Below are 14,427 nucleotides of genomic sequence, written 5' to 3' on the forward strand. Positions count from 1 at the left end.
GCCCTCTCAGCTCTGCTGTTTTAGGAAGACTCAGGGTCTCACTGCAGACGAGGTTCAGGCAGAGGCCAGCATGGGATGGGCTTGGATCTTGATCTGTGAGTAGCCATGGAAGGTTTCTGAGCAGGGGAGGGGGAGGTCTGTGGACATTAGAAAGAGCCCTCTGTGGCCTTATTTATGGTACATGAGACTGGTGCCTGGGAGGCAAGGTGAGGGCCCTGGGGGGCAGGACCTGGGTGGGGAGGGTGACGTCTGAGCTGGAACAGGGGCCAAGGGTCGAGACCGGGGATGGGGAAGGGAGAGATGGAGAAAGAAGGGACCAGACTAGACCAACAGTTGGAGGCAGGAGACAAAAGTAACCCATTCTCTCTTGACCTTAGACCCAGTGCGGTGAGAGCATGCACTATATTCACGCCTGACCTTTCCGTCCAAGACACTGGAGGCCAGTCGCCCTGTGCTCAAAATGATGTCTGAGGGTTCACAGGTCTAGGGATGTGGGCTGTTTCTGGAATGGATTTGGAAGGAATCATCTTTCTTGTGCATCTGGAGGTCTGAGATATCCCTACCATGATCACCCACAAAGCTTTGGTGCAGAAAGGTCCATGTGAAACCCGGATAGTCCCAATGGAGACAGTGGGAGGCGTTCTGGGAAGAAAAAAATCTTTTTGCAAAGCAAGGAGCTCTTTAGGAACAAGCGTTGACACCCTCTCTTTAATCCTCCAAGTATAAGTGGAACCTCTTAGTCTGTTTCCCAGACTCAGGGGTAGTTTGAGGCCCCCAGATGAGGCTAGAACCATCACCAGATCCCGGAATATCCTCAGGGAGTACTGGTGGGCACCTGGGGTAAGGCCACCTCCACTGTACCAGAGCTGCCTAGTGAATTCCTGGAAACTCACCCTAAAGAGAACTGCACCTAAATTCCACTCTTCCCTGATCCTCATCTAAGCCCACAGAAGCTCTTGGGGCAATCTTTCCTGTCCAAGCCCTCCAGTCTGGTGGTTCTTTAATTTTTTAAACATTGTGACCCTTGACTCAGCATATAAATTCAGCTTGAGCAGATGAGGTGTCAGTTTCACTCTTGCATCCCGGCTGGAGAGCCAAGCACAGACCGAGAGGCTGTACCAAGGAGCTGGGTTTCCAGGGATGCCTGGGCCAGACCGATACCGTCACTCAGTGTGTTGCACACTCTCTGTCATTCGAAGCCTCGTGCAGCTTCAGAAATCCCACCAGGTGGCCTCACTCTCAGACCCATCTCATCATTCACACACGGCCACGCAGCCAAGCAGCCAAGCACACAGACTGGGAACCCCAGTCTCAGCCAACTACTCACCATCTTAGACCCACAGCATCAAAATCACGGAGACTTACCAAGACTCCTCCCAATCACAGACACATCAGCAAGCTTATCGCCACACACATCCACCCACAGACACACTCACCATCTTTCTGAAACGAGACCTGTTCTAGGTGGCCGCTTGTGCCCCTGCATCCTCCCCCTTTGGATGCTCATAGAAGCACCCACCCACCCTCTCTCCACCTTCACTCCCGTTCTGTTTCCCCAGGCTACGCACAGAGGCCAGCCCAGTGGCCAACTGGCTTCCCCTACTCTGCCACCCAGTCCCACCATCACTCACAGGCAGCAGGGTTGGCCCAGGATGTCCCATCTTCCTGTTTAACTCAGTTGCTAGGCAGCATTGTGCGCATCCCGGGCTCCAATTGGTTGCCCCTCCCCTGCCAAAGGCTGCCTTTGGGACACGGGTGATGTCTCCAAATAGGACACAAGGTTGCAGGCCCCAGTCCCTACTCAGCCACCCACCTAGGTTGATAGTGTGCTCTTGTCTTGGATCCAGGCCAGGCTGCCTTTTCGCCCCACAAATCCCCCTTGGCCACTTGGGGACCAGGAAGAGTGAGACCATTAAAGAGCCCTGGCCCCCTATCCACACCTTGAACCTCTCCTTCCCAAGGTCAGTTCCTTCCCCAGGTCAGGATATCCCCTCTGGGACTTGGGCCCACCTGCCTCCCTTGGCCCTCCACACCCCGCCCCTCAGCAACTGCATCTCTCATCAGCCTTTTTTGTTTGCTGGGTTGGTTTTGTTAAGGCTTGGTGTGTGAGTGAGGCGGGGGTGGGGGCTGCACTTTCATTTGTCTTCGGACAAGTCCCGCCTCTTCCAGCTGTCCAGAATGTACTTGAGAAGGAGGCCGAGCTTCCGGCGGGCCGAGAGCGGGGCTTCCTCACTGTTCCCCTCCCCAGACCCCCGCTTTTCCACACTATTGTCACCAGCCGCCTCCAGGCTGACCTCAGCCTGGGGCTCATCCTCCTCCAGGGCCTTGATGCGAACCCGCTGGGCGTCCTCGGCCATCTCGTTGAGGCAGCCCTGGAGCATGGTGTAGACGGTGCCGAAGCTGATGCCTCCAGCCACCAGCGTACCAAACACAGGGATGCCCTTCTCAAAGGCCCGGGCCACCCGCATGGCACCGTCGGAAGACTGCGAGTAGAGCCGCAGGACAGTCTCAGGGGAGACCTCGTTGGCCAGCGGGGAGCGTATGACCGAGCGCAGGTCCCCGGCCTGTTTGCCCACCTGCTCCGCCAGCTTGGCCAGCGAGTCGTCGTCCAGGCCGAAGCTGCGGTGGTAGCCGCGCAGCGAGCGGATGAGCAGCGCGTCGTCGTAGGCAGCCGCCAGCCCGGGCACCGGCAGAGCCTGGATGACGCCCGACACCAGGGCCGTCTTGAGCACCTGCTCCTGGAGCATGTCCTTCTTCTTCTGCAGGGCCTCCAGTGAGATGTCGGGCAGCGACAGCAGGCCGGCGTGGCGCCGGTGCGCGGGCAGGTCGTGCTCCCAGGTGGACACGAGCAGCGGAAAGTCGTAGCGCATGGGCGAGAGGTTGGACACGAGGAAGATGCGGGGATCGCTCACGCCAGCCCCGCGCAGCCGCTCGGCGCAGTGCTCGCGGATTTCCTGCAGGACCACCGCCTCGCTGAAGCCCGAGGGCCGCTGCGTGCGCGTGGCCGCCAGGTCCTCATCCACCTTGGTGCGCACGAAGTAGAACTTCTTGCCCTGGCGCAGGATCTCGGAGGCCAGGCGGATCTCCACGGCGCCGCAGCGGCGCGGGGACACCAGCAGGAAGAAGTCATAGCGGCCGAAGTCCACCTGCTTCAGGTACTTGTCGGCGGGGCAGCCCGGAGAGCCGGCCCCTGGCAGGTCCCACAGGGTCACGTCTGGAAACTGCGGGTGCGGGTAGGGCGAGGGCTGCATTGTGGTCTCCACGACGCCGGTGAGAGCCGCGCCGGGGTCTTCGGCTCCCAGGCCGCGGAGGGCGTTGATCAGGGACGACTTGCCGGCGCCCGACTCGCCTGTGACGCCCACCTCCAGCCTGATGCTCTCCGAGGAGGCCAGCAGTTCCCGGAGGCGGGAGGCAGCCTGGGGGATGTCGCCCGACTCGAAGGCGGTGCGCAGGGCCTCCAGCTCTTCCTTGGCCATCAGTATGGTGGTCTCCTCCTCCCTGGGCACCGCTGGCAACTTGGAAGTAGCCATGGTGACCAGCGGTTCAGCGGCGCGGGGGATGTGGGAGAGTCACGGACTGACGCAGGAGCCTCAGCGTCTGCGGGGGAGGGGTGGGAAGGGAGCAGTTCACGCCTCCTGGGCCTTGGCATGAGGCAGAGAGAGAGAGAGATACACCAGGGGTAGAAAGGAAGTCCCTCGAGAACCCCACAGCCCTCTCCTCCTTAAAAACCTGGGGTGCATTTTGGACGGGGGTGGGGTGGGGTGGGGGGCTTTGGAGTCTGGCAGGCTCCGGTTCACATCCCATTTCCACGGCTAACTTGCTGTGTGACCTGGGGTAAAATGAGGCACTCTCTGAGCCTGTTTGCTTCTCTGCTAGTGACTGACCAGCCTCTGAGGCGCTAAGGAGTCTCTGGGATAATCTAGGAATGAGAACCGTTTTATGGGCAACTTGTGACCCGTGCGGTCACACAGGGCCCCACACTTAGAAGGCCCAGCTCTTGGCTTAATGCTCTACTGACACTGACTGAAATTTCTAAATATCTGAAGCTTGGTCCTTCAATTTACATAGCCAGGACTGCAAAGGAAGGGACTTCAGCCCAGTTCCTGGGCCCAGGCAGAGAGCGACTGCGTTCCTGCTGCTGCGATTGGGAGCAACGTGAAGTGATGGCAAATCAGACCCAGACCCTGGAGCCAGGCTGCCTAGGACCTAGCCCCAGCTCTGCCACGGAAGGGCTGAGTGACTAGGGGCAAGTTCCTTAACTTTGCCTCACTAGCCTCAACTGTAAGATCATAAGGATCATGATAGCAAACCACCTCCCGGGGCTGTTGAGAATGAAATGGGTTCATACATAGACAGCACTTAAAATTGTGCCTGACCCAGAGCAGGTAGTCTGTGTTATCGGCATTGTCATTATTATGATCATGATGAACAATCCTAGCTATGTGATGTTCCTGCCCTCTCTGAGCCTCAGCTGCAGGGTCTGCACCCTGGAAGATAACCTTGCCCACCCTGTGGGGCTGCTGTGACCATCATGAGGGCCATCATCTGTCTGTCCCTAGGTCATCTTTGGAGACATTCTTGGGTTCAGCTGGTAGAAGTGCCTGCGTAGGGGAGACCCCCACACCGGGCATCTCATTAAACACTGAGCCCTGCATGGCAGGCCATGCTCGGCCAAGTCCCCTCCCACCTCCCGGAGCCGTCATGATGTTCTCTCCTGAGATCCCATTCTCCTCACCTTAGAGCTTCCCTGGCCCTCCCTCTTCCTGGTCACACTCTCTTCTTGTCCATCGCCTCTAAAATACACTTCCTCATTGACTAAGGCTCTTCAGGGAACCCTGGGAGAGACGCTCAGGTCAGGGATCATTGTCCCAATCAGATGGAGATGAACTGAGACTCAGACTAGAAAAGTGATGTCCCCGCTTAGAGGCAGAGCCAGGATTCAAACCCAGGTCCCTCCGAAGAGCTGCTCTCCCTTCAGCCATGTGTCTTTGCCTCCCCTCTCATCTCCTTGGCTGCCCCCATCCCCTCCACCATTCCCACCCCTTGCAGAAGAAGGTTCTTATTCCTTTGTTCCCGCCAGGTCTGATTCTCTATCCCAGGCAGGGGTATTTCCCCCAGGCTCCACCTAGTCCCTCCTGCACCCTGGGCATGGCCTGGGTAGAGAAGTGGGAGATCCTGGGTCCCACTGCAAGGGGTGGACAGCCAGTGGCCACTGGGTGGAATTAGGGCTGAGGGAGCTGGGATTGGGATTGGACACAGCTGCCTTGGCTGACCCAAGGGGCCCAGCTGGAGAGCTCTGCCCTCGGGGGGACTCACCTGCCCTGCAGGCTCTCCCTCTCCCCTCACACTCTCCCTGCTGGTGGGGTCTCCTCCCTGTTAGCCCAAGGCCGGGGCCCGTTGCTAGGACCCATTATAATAGCAAGCTGCAGCTTATTGGCCAGCCAGCCCTAGTGCAATAATGTGAGTGATGTCAGGGGGCGGGGTCCCATGGTGGGGCAGGGATCCCACCCCCAGCTGCTCACTTGGTTGGTCTCACTGGGCCCCCAGTTCCCCACCAGCGACCCAGAGAGATCTTTCTGACACCAAGACTTGTTCAAACCTGGTAGTGGTCTCCATCACCCCCAGGACAAAGTCCCAGCTCAGCAGCCTGGCATCTGAGGACCTGGCCCTGCTGGCCACTCCACCCTCTATTTCTCCTCCATCCCAGAACTCAGTTTTCCAAACAAGTCATTCACTTTCCTTTCTCTGCACTGTCTACTCACCTACCCACCTCACCAAAGGTTGTGCCAGCATGACCCTGCCTGGCCCTGGCCAGGACTTGTGGCCCAAGGTGGCGGTGGGGCAGTGCCCACACCCCAATTCAGTATCTGGTTTCCAGGCTACCTGACCCTGGCCTTCCTCCTGCCCTGGAATTTGAACATCCTCTCCTCCCAAGCCCCCAGCCCATCCTTCTAATCCCAACTCAGGTGCTGACTCTTCCAGGACACCTTCCTCCATTCTGCTTTCTGCCTCCTCGGCTTCCTCAAGACCATTACAAATGGCATCAGTGGGACAAGGAGGGAGACGGAAGTAGGAAGAGATGTGAATGAGAAAAAAGAGGGGTGGGGTGCCAGGGAGGGTGTAGCTCAAGTAGGAGAGCACATGCTTAGCACACCCAAGGTCCTGGGTTTGATCCCCAGTACCTCCCTCAAACATAAATAAATGAATAAACCTAATTACCTGCCCCTCCAAAAAAAAAAAAAAATAAGAGAGAGAGAGAAGAGAGCTGAGGTGGGAAAGAGACTCCCAGGAAAAAAAAAAAAACAGAGGGAGAGTCAGGCAGGAGAACACAGTGAATGAGAGACCAGCTCAGAGACAGAACAGACTCAGAGTCAGAGAGCCGGGACCCTAGGGACAGGATTGAGATGCACACAGAGAAGGAGCTGAAGTTCTAGAGATCAAGATACCCGAACCCCAGCCACAGGGGACTCCCCCAGCTCCCTTCAGTTCCGGCCCCATCTCTGCAGCTTCTAAGCCTCCCCTGGACCCTCTGGCCCTTTTGTAACTGTCTCCTCCTGGCCTCCTCTCTGCCCAAGCCTTCCTCCACCCCCATTTCCTGCGATGTAACCCGAGGTCCCTTCTACTCAAAGGATTTTCCTGAAGGATTCGAAGCTTAGTTCTGGAAAGGAGCCTCCAAAAACAGCGGAGGAGGAAGTGGAGGCCCAGAAGGGGAAGAGACTAGCTCGAGGCCACACTGAGAATGGGGAAGAGTAGTCTGCTGATTACAGAGCACAGCGTCCTTAAACCACAGTCAAGAGGGAAATGCAGACCAGCAATCACGCAGATTCATTCACATCCTCGCTGACAGACGCAAAAGCAGAGACCCTGAGATTGCAAAATAGTTTCAGACATTTCCAGGCAGCAAACACACAGACCTGGTTTCCTCCCCGCCAAATTCACAGACACACACCTCTAGCCCACGAGGGAAAGCAAGGACACAGATCCTCAAATACAGAGTCATTATGGAAACACCAAACTTAGACAAACATGATGCAACAGCCTCGCAAACCACCCGCATTCAGGCGCACACAGACCTCCAGACCAGAAGAGTCACGATTACATGCAGACAATAAATTCGGATGGCATCTCTAGAAACCCACCAGGTCCATTCATTCTCCTCCAGCTCCTGATCCCATGTGCCCAGACATGAGCCAGGGCCCCAGAAGTGCATCAGGACAGGCTTTGCCCATGGGGGCTCCATGTCGGAGGAAAAGGGGGTGGTCACAGCTCAGGGTGACTGTGTGCCAAGACAGCTGCAGGGCCATCAGGACAGATGCGTCTGATACTGGCTGGCATGCTGCCAGGGGTTTTTCTCTCAGCTCCTGAGAGCGCCAGCCAGAGACGCTGCACCCATGCCTGTCTGCCAAGCCTCCTCTCCTCTCTTCACTCATCAAACATTCAGCATCTCTCCAGGCCCTGTCCTGGGCTGGGTGCTGGGAACGCAGCAATGTCCCAGATAGCCCCAGCCTCTGCCCCCACAGGACTCAGAGATTTATCCCCAGACAGTGGAGGCCCAGAGCCAGCTGGACTGGAATGGGGAACACTGGAGGTCTGTGGGAGCACAAAGGGGCCACCTGACCCAGCTCAGGGGTCAAGGAGAGCTTCCTGGAGGAGGAGGCATCTGAGCTGAGATCTGAAGGATGAGTAGGAGTGAATCATGGCCTGCTAGGGAGTTGCCTCCCAGGCTAAGGCACCAGCCCGTGCAAAGAAGCTGAGTTGAGAGAGAGAGAGAGAGAGCGAGAGCGCGAGAGCGAGCTCATTCCCCCAATAATTCACTGAGTTATTTGGTCATTCCACAAACATCTGTTTAGACCCGACTCTAGGCCAGTCCCTGTGCTGGTCCAGATGTATGATTCACACTCATCTCTGCTCCTACAGACCTCCTGGGCTGGTGGGGGTGCTGATGTGATCACACTCTAGGGCCCAGTGTTCCCTTACTGAGCATTTAGGATGCGCCAGGTGTGGGTGTGAAGCCTGTCACAAGGAGTGGCTCATCTAACCAGGGCTAGAATTCTGATTTCCCACTTGTCTTCCCAAGACAGACACAAAACCCAGGAGCTGAGGCTGAGGGGAGACAGACACACGAGATGAACACATCTTCCCATCATCCACTCCTTCCACCAGTTTGCTCCCCAGATCATCCAAACTGAGGTGCCACTGGTTGTCAGATGCATCATTTTCTATCCCACTAACAAGCAGGGGGGGGGGGGGGAGGCGGTTACTGCCAATAAAATTCTATTTCCTTTTATCGCTTAAAATGTTTATTTTACACTTACTGCAAGAGCTCTTTGTAGACTTAGAATATATGGATTTTTATCATATACCACTCATGTGTCTATCTAGGAATACTCTTTGACACTATCATATTTTTGTTTATTATCTACATCTTCCCAAAAATATAAGTTCCATGAAGGCAAAGGCCATCTGTGTCTTATTATCTTGTCTGTGCCAACTAAGAAAATGCAAGGGATGTGAACTGGCTCAGCTGTACCTACAAGCAGAGTCTGGCTCCATGGAGTCACTCCTGCCCCTGAGCCATGGACAGCCCTGCTGTTGCACACCACAAGTCCTCTGTCCTCCACTGGGGAGCAGCCGTGAAGCAATTCAAAGCAGCTGGATTATCACATCCAGGCGGTGACAGCTACGAAACCATGGCTGCCTGGCTGATGGCGATTGTAAGGCGCCATCGACTGTGACTCTTCCTGATTTCAGACTTGCTAAAATGCGGCAAAGGTGGGAGGCACATCACAGAATCAATGAAGGTGCTTCCCAAGTGTCTACTAGGCGTCTGCTAGTCCAGGAACACAGCAGTGATGGAGATGGTACTTCCTGTATTTGCTGTAGCTATGGCTGCCAACTATCTCTCCCCTTTCCATAGACACAGGCTGCTCTTCCCATCAAGAGAGAGGGTCTCTATGCTCTCCGGAACCTGAGCCGGCCTTGTGACTTGCTGTGATCAACAGAATGTAGCAGAAATGACATTCTGGGATTTCCACAGCCAGACTTTAAGAGGGCAGCTTCTGCTTTCTCCTCCTCAGAGCCCTGGGCTACCATGTAGAGGTCCTGCTACCCTGCTGGGGAGACCCCATGGAGAAGACAGAGGCCACGTGGAGATGAGCCTGAAGCCATCAGGGACATTCCAGCCAGGCTGAGCTCCAGCTGAATGCAGCCATAGGAATCACCCCAGCTGACACCACATGGAAGTAGCAGGACCTTCTGGCTGAGACCCGCCAACCCACAGACTTGTGAGAAATAACAAGTTTTAGGTCACTAAATAGCCAAGTGATTTGGGGGAGGGAGTGTGCTATTTTTGAGAGTGGTCCAGGAAAGCCTGTCTGAGAAGGTGACATTCCATTTGAGCAGAGATCTGAATGAAGTAAGGAAACAAGCCCCGTGGGCATCAGGATGAAGAGCATTCCAGGCAGAGGGCATGGAAGTGCAAAGGTCCTGAGGCAGAAGTGAGCCTGGTGTGTCCAGGAAGGATCACGGTGGCTAGTACAGAGGGAAATGAGTGACGAGGGGTTGAGTTCGAGGAGATGAGGCCTGAGAGGTGACCTGGCCCCAGGTATCATGACAGCCCACAGTGAGGATTTTACACCTTTCACCTGTGGGGGGAACCAAAGGCTTTTCCGGGAGTGTCATGATTATTTCAGTAGAAATGTACAATAAAATTAAAGTCTCTGTCCAGGTTGGCCCCACCCCCCCACCCCCAAAGTCCCCTTCTCCCCGCTGCAGACTCCAGGGTCACGGTCATTCATTCAATGACTGCTTCCGCCTGCAAGCATTTCCTGAACACCTGCCACGGGCTGCTGGCTCAGCGACGTGGATCATATCCTGGCCCCATCTGTGGGGGATTCAGTCCCACAGAAACATCTCCTTCCTTCCTCATCCCCGCCCTGCCACCCCAGGCTCTTCCGCACCCACACCTCAGGGCAGGCATTCTCTAGACAGGCCATGTCGGGAGCAGAAAGAAAGGGGTTCTGGGAGTCAAATGCATATCCTGGCTGCATGATCCAAAGGGGATCCTCCTCCCCAGTAATAATAGTAAAGGCTCCTGGTTACTTGGACTGAACTTTTACCACGTGTGCTCTTCTGATTTCTCTGCTCGTATCAACTCATTCAACCCTCACATCAGTTCTATAAGTAGAAACCATCATTACCACATTTCACCAACGGGAAAGCTGAGGTCTAGATACTCACCCAAGGTCACAAAACTAGTAACTGGTTAGGCTGGCTTTTAAGCCAAGACAGACAGGTCTTAGCAGAAAGCAGAGACTTTCTCAGCTGTGAGATGCGTCTCTAAGGTTCAAGTCCCTGAATTTTGGCTGCCATCCAGGTAATGAGCAGTACCTGGTATAGTCCCTTCCAAGGAGATCCAAGGGCAATCTTTGCTCTTAGTGACTGAAACATTAGTTTGGAGACTCATAGCCAGATATCTGAAGAAACTAGAAGTATTCGGGATCCAGTCCAATTTAGAGATATATAGCAAAACCTCAGAGACCATTACAGATTGGATTATAGACAAAGATGCAAACATAATTTCTCTCTCTATAGTTGCTCCCATTTTTATCAAAGATACAGAGTAAAATTAAATTTATTTGCATTAAACTTGGCCTGATTATTTACATAAATTTACATAAATGCAGCAAGAATAGTGATTGATCATATAAGCTCTTTCTAAATCTCTTTTTTTTTGGAACTTTTGTAAGGAATCTCAGATGGAACTCTTAAAAACCTCTCAAGGCCAGGAAGCCAAGCCCAAGTTCAAGCAGTTCCTTAAAGTTGTCTGGTCCTATCTGAGTCTAAGCATATCTCACTTGAATATGATATTCCAGTTAAAGCCTTGGTCACACAGCCAATGTTTCTAATTGTCCCACTACAAGGAGAATAGGTTTTTCTTGAACTTTTGTAAATAACTATATCGCCATAAAAATAATACTCAAAAATTTCCAAATTTGAGGGAGATCAAGTAGAGAGAGAAAGTAAATGTTTAATTTTTGTTTACAAAGGTGTACTTTGTCAAATTGTTAAGCCATAGATAGCTTAAGAGGAAAGATTTCCTTAAATATGAGAAAACAAAGCATTAAAGAACAGTATTATTTCAAACAAAAAGTGATTTTAAACATTATAATCATCCTCAGTTCATTCAGTCCTATGTAATGAATACTTGTTCTGCTTGAATCCAGTTTTTTCTTTAGTTCTGGAAATTCTTACCTAGGTCACTTTTATGATGTTAAAGTTAGCAGAAACTTGTACTTGTCAAAAGTCCTTTCCTTGAATCGCTTTGAATAGGAAGTGCTTTTGCAGGAATGCTTTTGTAAAAGCACCTGAATAAAACAATAACTGTTTATAAAAGAGAAAGGACTCAAAAATGGCAATGGCTAGGGCTCTGATGAGAGAAAGTTCAGTATAGTGCAACTGACAAGGAAATTTGGTTATTTCTGAAACACACATTTTAAGACAGTAACCAGAATTATGTCCCAAAATACCATACCAGGACATATCAGAATGTTAGGAATTCATACAATTTCTAGAACACACATTAATAATATTCACCCATGCAATATAACCTAAGAAGGTTTACCATCACTTATTTGACAATGTTTACCATGCCATTTAACATTCCAAATTAGCCTAATAAGTTTAATATCTATTTTTTAATAAAGGGAATGCATCTTTTAAGATGTTGCAGAGGCCCTCTGGAAACTCCCAAAGTTACTTTCAGGTCAAAAAGATTTTATTTAGAATTTTATTTGGGGGAAGTTTGTCAAAAAAAAACATCAAAAGGTTTTGGATACTTGACTAAATTGGATCACAGATTATCATGCAATGACACTTGCCTACTTCACCAAAGTAACAAAAAGATTTCAAAGGCAAATATAGAAGGTTACATAGTTCTGAGCAAAACTTAGCTCTTTAAATATTAAGAAGTTTCTGTTTTTCTAAGGAATCAAAGATCTGATTAAGATCACATGAAGCAGAGGAAATAATTTTAATAAAACACAAAATCTTTGCTTTCTAGGCATATTACTTAACAAGTAAAAAGCAGTACTTTGTACTGTTGAATTAATGACCCCTGGATACCCCCACCTCCGTTCTTTCTATTATTCTGTACAACGTTAGTTATTCCTCACTGCTCCTGCCTCAGGGCCTTTGTCTCTGCCATTCCCTCTGCCTGGAATGCCCCCAGCTGGCTCCCCAAACATCTGCATGGCCCTCCCTACAGCCCCATCAGGTCTGTACTCAGCTGTCACCTCACCGAGGCCTCCTCACCTGCCCTGTACGTAAGTGCACTCCTTTAGCAGTGGTCCCCACTCCTCTTCCCTGCACTGTTTGCTCCAGAGTACTCATCACTGTCTCGAATACCCTATGAGAGGTTTATCATCTTCCTCCCCCACGAAAACATAACCTTCCTGGGAGCTGGGGATTTTGTTTACTAGGTGTCTCCAGTGTCTAGAACTGTGCTTGGTGCATAGCACGGTGATCAATAAATAGTGGTTAAATGAATGCGGGGTGAATTGTTTCAGTTCTTTCAGTTGGACTTTCTATTACTGCCAGCTGAGAGCAAATGGTTCCTGGCATTCTGCCTCCTGTAAGTTCCCCAGCTTTACCTCTCTGCTCAATCCTTTGGGTCCAATGCTTGCTCTAAAATGATGCTCACTCGAGACTGAGCATTTGATCTTATGCCCATCCTGGCTCCCAGGCATTGTCATCTGCACATCCCCTCAGATCCCAGAACCCCCAGAAGAGAGAGCAGACCATATAAGGGGCTCCAGGGTATGATGTCAGAAAAAGGAAACCCAAAGCACTCGGCATTGTGGGATGCGATTCATTCAGATTTGGTTACAACTGGGAGATTGAGTCCAGACTGAGGAGAGCCCATGGTGGGAGTGGAATGGGCTGCTCTAAAAGCCTGGGGGCTTGGGTGTGCATTTGGTCTTCAAGCTCCGCCTTGGCTGCCCAGGACTTTGCTAGACCCTGAAGAGGAAGACAGAGGCAGGAGTTGTTTCCCAGTGCTGGCGAGAAGAGACACAGCCCTAGCCAGAGGGAGTATCCTGGTGTTGGGGACCCCCTACTTTGTGGAAGGATGCTTAGTCTTTGGGGCCCCCAACCTGAAGGAGAATGTGTAACCATGACAGCATCTCTACTATGAGGAAGAAAAACAGCCTAGTCTGAGGGGGGAGGTATAGCCTCTGGGCTCCGGGTGTGAGGACAGAGGACTAGCCTTAAGGAAGCCCTTCATCTAAGGGAGGAGGCTCACTCTTGGTTTTTTACTTTCTCACCAGAATCTTCCAGGCCCCTAGAAATGCCCCAGTATAGATCAGAGCGCCATCTAGCCGAACAACAAGCGGGGTTCGGGGACGGGGAGGATGGTTGGGGTGGGAGGGCTCAAGAGAGGGCCGCGATGCCCAGCGCGACCACCAGCAGAGGCAGGGCGATGGGGGCGCCAGGCGCCGCGCCCGAGTAGCACTCGGAGTCCATGACCGCGCGTTGACTGGCCCTGCAGACCGGCGGGTGTGCCAGCCGGCAGCCGGGGAGCTCGGGGAACCCCTCGTTGTCGCACAGGTCGCTCGTGCCTCATCCCCCCAAGCTCACGTTCCCGCCGCCTGCGGAGACGCGCGTGGGGACCGGGACGTGAGGATGCGCGCGGGCAGGTGTCCCCCCTGCACGGGCGCGCCTGGCACACGTGCGTCACCACTGGCACCATCTCCGCGCCGCCATCCCCAGACGCCGGGGTTTTCTCCAAACCAAGCAGATTTCCCTGCAACTCCCTCCAGCCCCGCGGGGTCGCCTGCGTAAAAGACTTTGTCACATGGAAAGGGACACATGGGACCGGGCCAACCTCGGAGGGAACTTAAGGCCCTCAAATCCATGTCCTTCGGGAAAACTCACCAGGAATGTTCTGATTCTTGAGCTGCGACTGGTCACGGCCGTGCCTTCCGTTCTTAGTCTTTACACCTTACACTTACGTTCCAGGTGCTCTTTTACTTGTGTTCAATATGAATGAAAACTGTAACACCTGGAGGCCACGCTGCATCGCACATTCCTCCAGCTGGTTTCCCAACTATTTTCTGTGCCTCTCAGGGCCGTATATGACATAGTAAATACGATAGGATGTGATCTGTTTATGTATAAAGGTAAATATACAAATGTAGCTAGTTTACTGAGGATTTGATGGGGAATGTGAAAGTGAAATAGCCTTATTTTGCCAACAGTAAAACACTTCATCACGATTGGTTATTTTTAGGTCAGTTATCTTTTAGGGATGTGTGGAAATACTTAGGGTTGAGTCATAGGATATCTGAGTGTGTATTCAAAATTAGATGGGGCTAGGGTGGAGATGAAACAGGATCGGCCATGATAATTACTGGAGCTGGATGAAGGGTA

General features: G+C 52.5%; 1 protein-coding gene across 1 annotated transcript; it reads right to left on the minus strand.

Moving 5' to 3' along the window:
- Positions 1–534: 534 nt before the first annotated feature.
- LOC102514759 (interferon-inducible GTPase 5) lies at positions 535–14,052 on the minus strand. The gene is made up of 2 exons (XM_032488174.1): positions 13,933–14,052; positions 535–3,597 (listed from the first exon to the last, which is right to left on the minus strand). Exon 2 carries the CDS (start codon positions 3,528–3,530, stop codon positions 2,136–2,138), a length of 1,395 nt encoding a protein of 464 aa, XP_032344065.1. The 5' UTR covers positions 3,531–3,597; positions 13,933–14,052; the 3' UTR covers positions 535–2,135.
- Positions 14,053–14,427: the final 375 nt, after the last annotated feature.

This window comes from Camelus ferus, chromosome 9 (genome assembly GCF_009834535.1).
Source record: "Camelus ferus isolate YT-003-E chromosome 9, BCGSAC_Cfer_1.0, whole genome shotgun sequence".
Lineage (NCBI taxonomy): Eukaryota > Metazoa > Chordata > Mammalia > Artiodactyla > Camelidae > Camelus > Camelus ferus.

Bases quoted from the DNA above. Each gene is read 5' to 3' on its own strand.
- LOC102514759 (XM_032488174.1), bottom strand. From the start codon at position 3,530: ATGGCTACTTCCAAGTTGCCAGCGGTGCCCAGGGAGGAGGAGACCACC.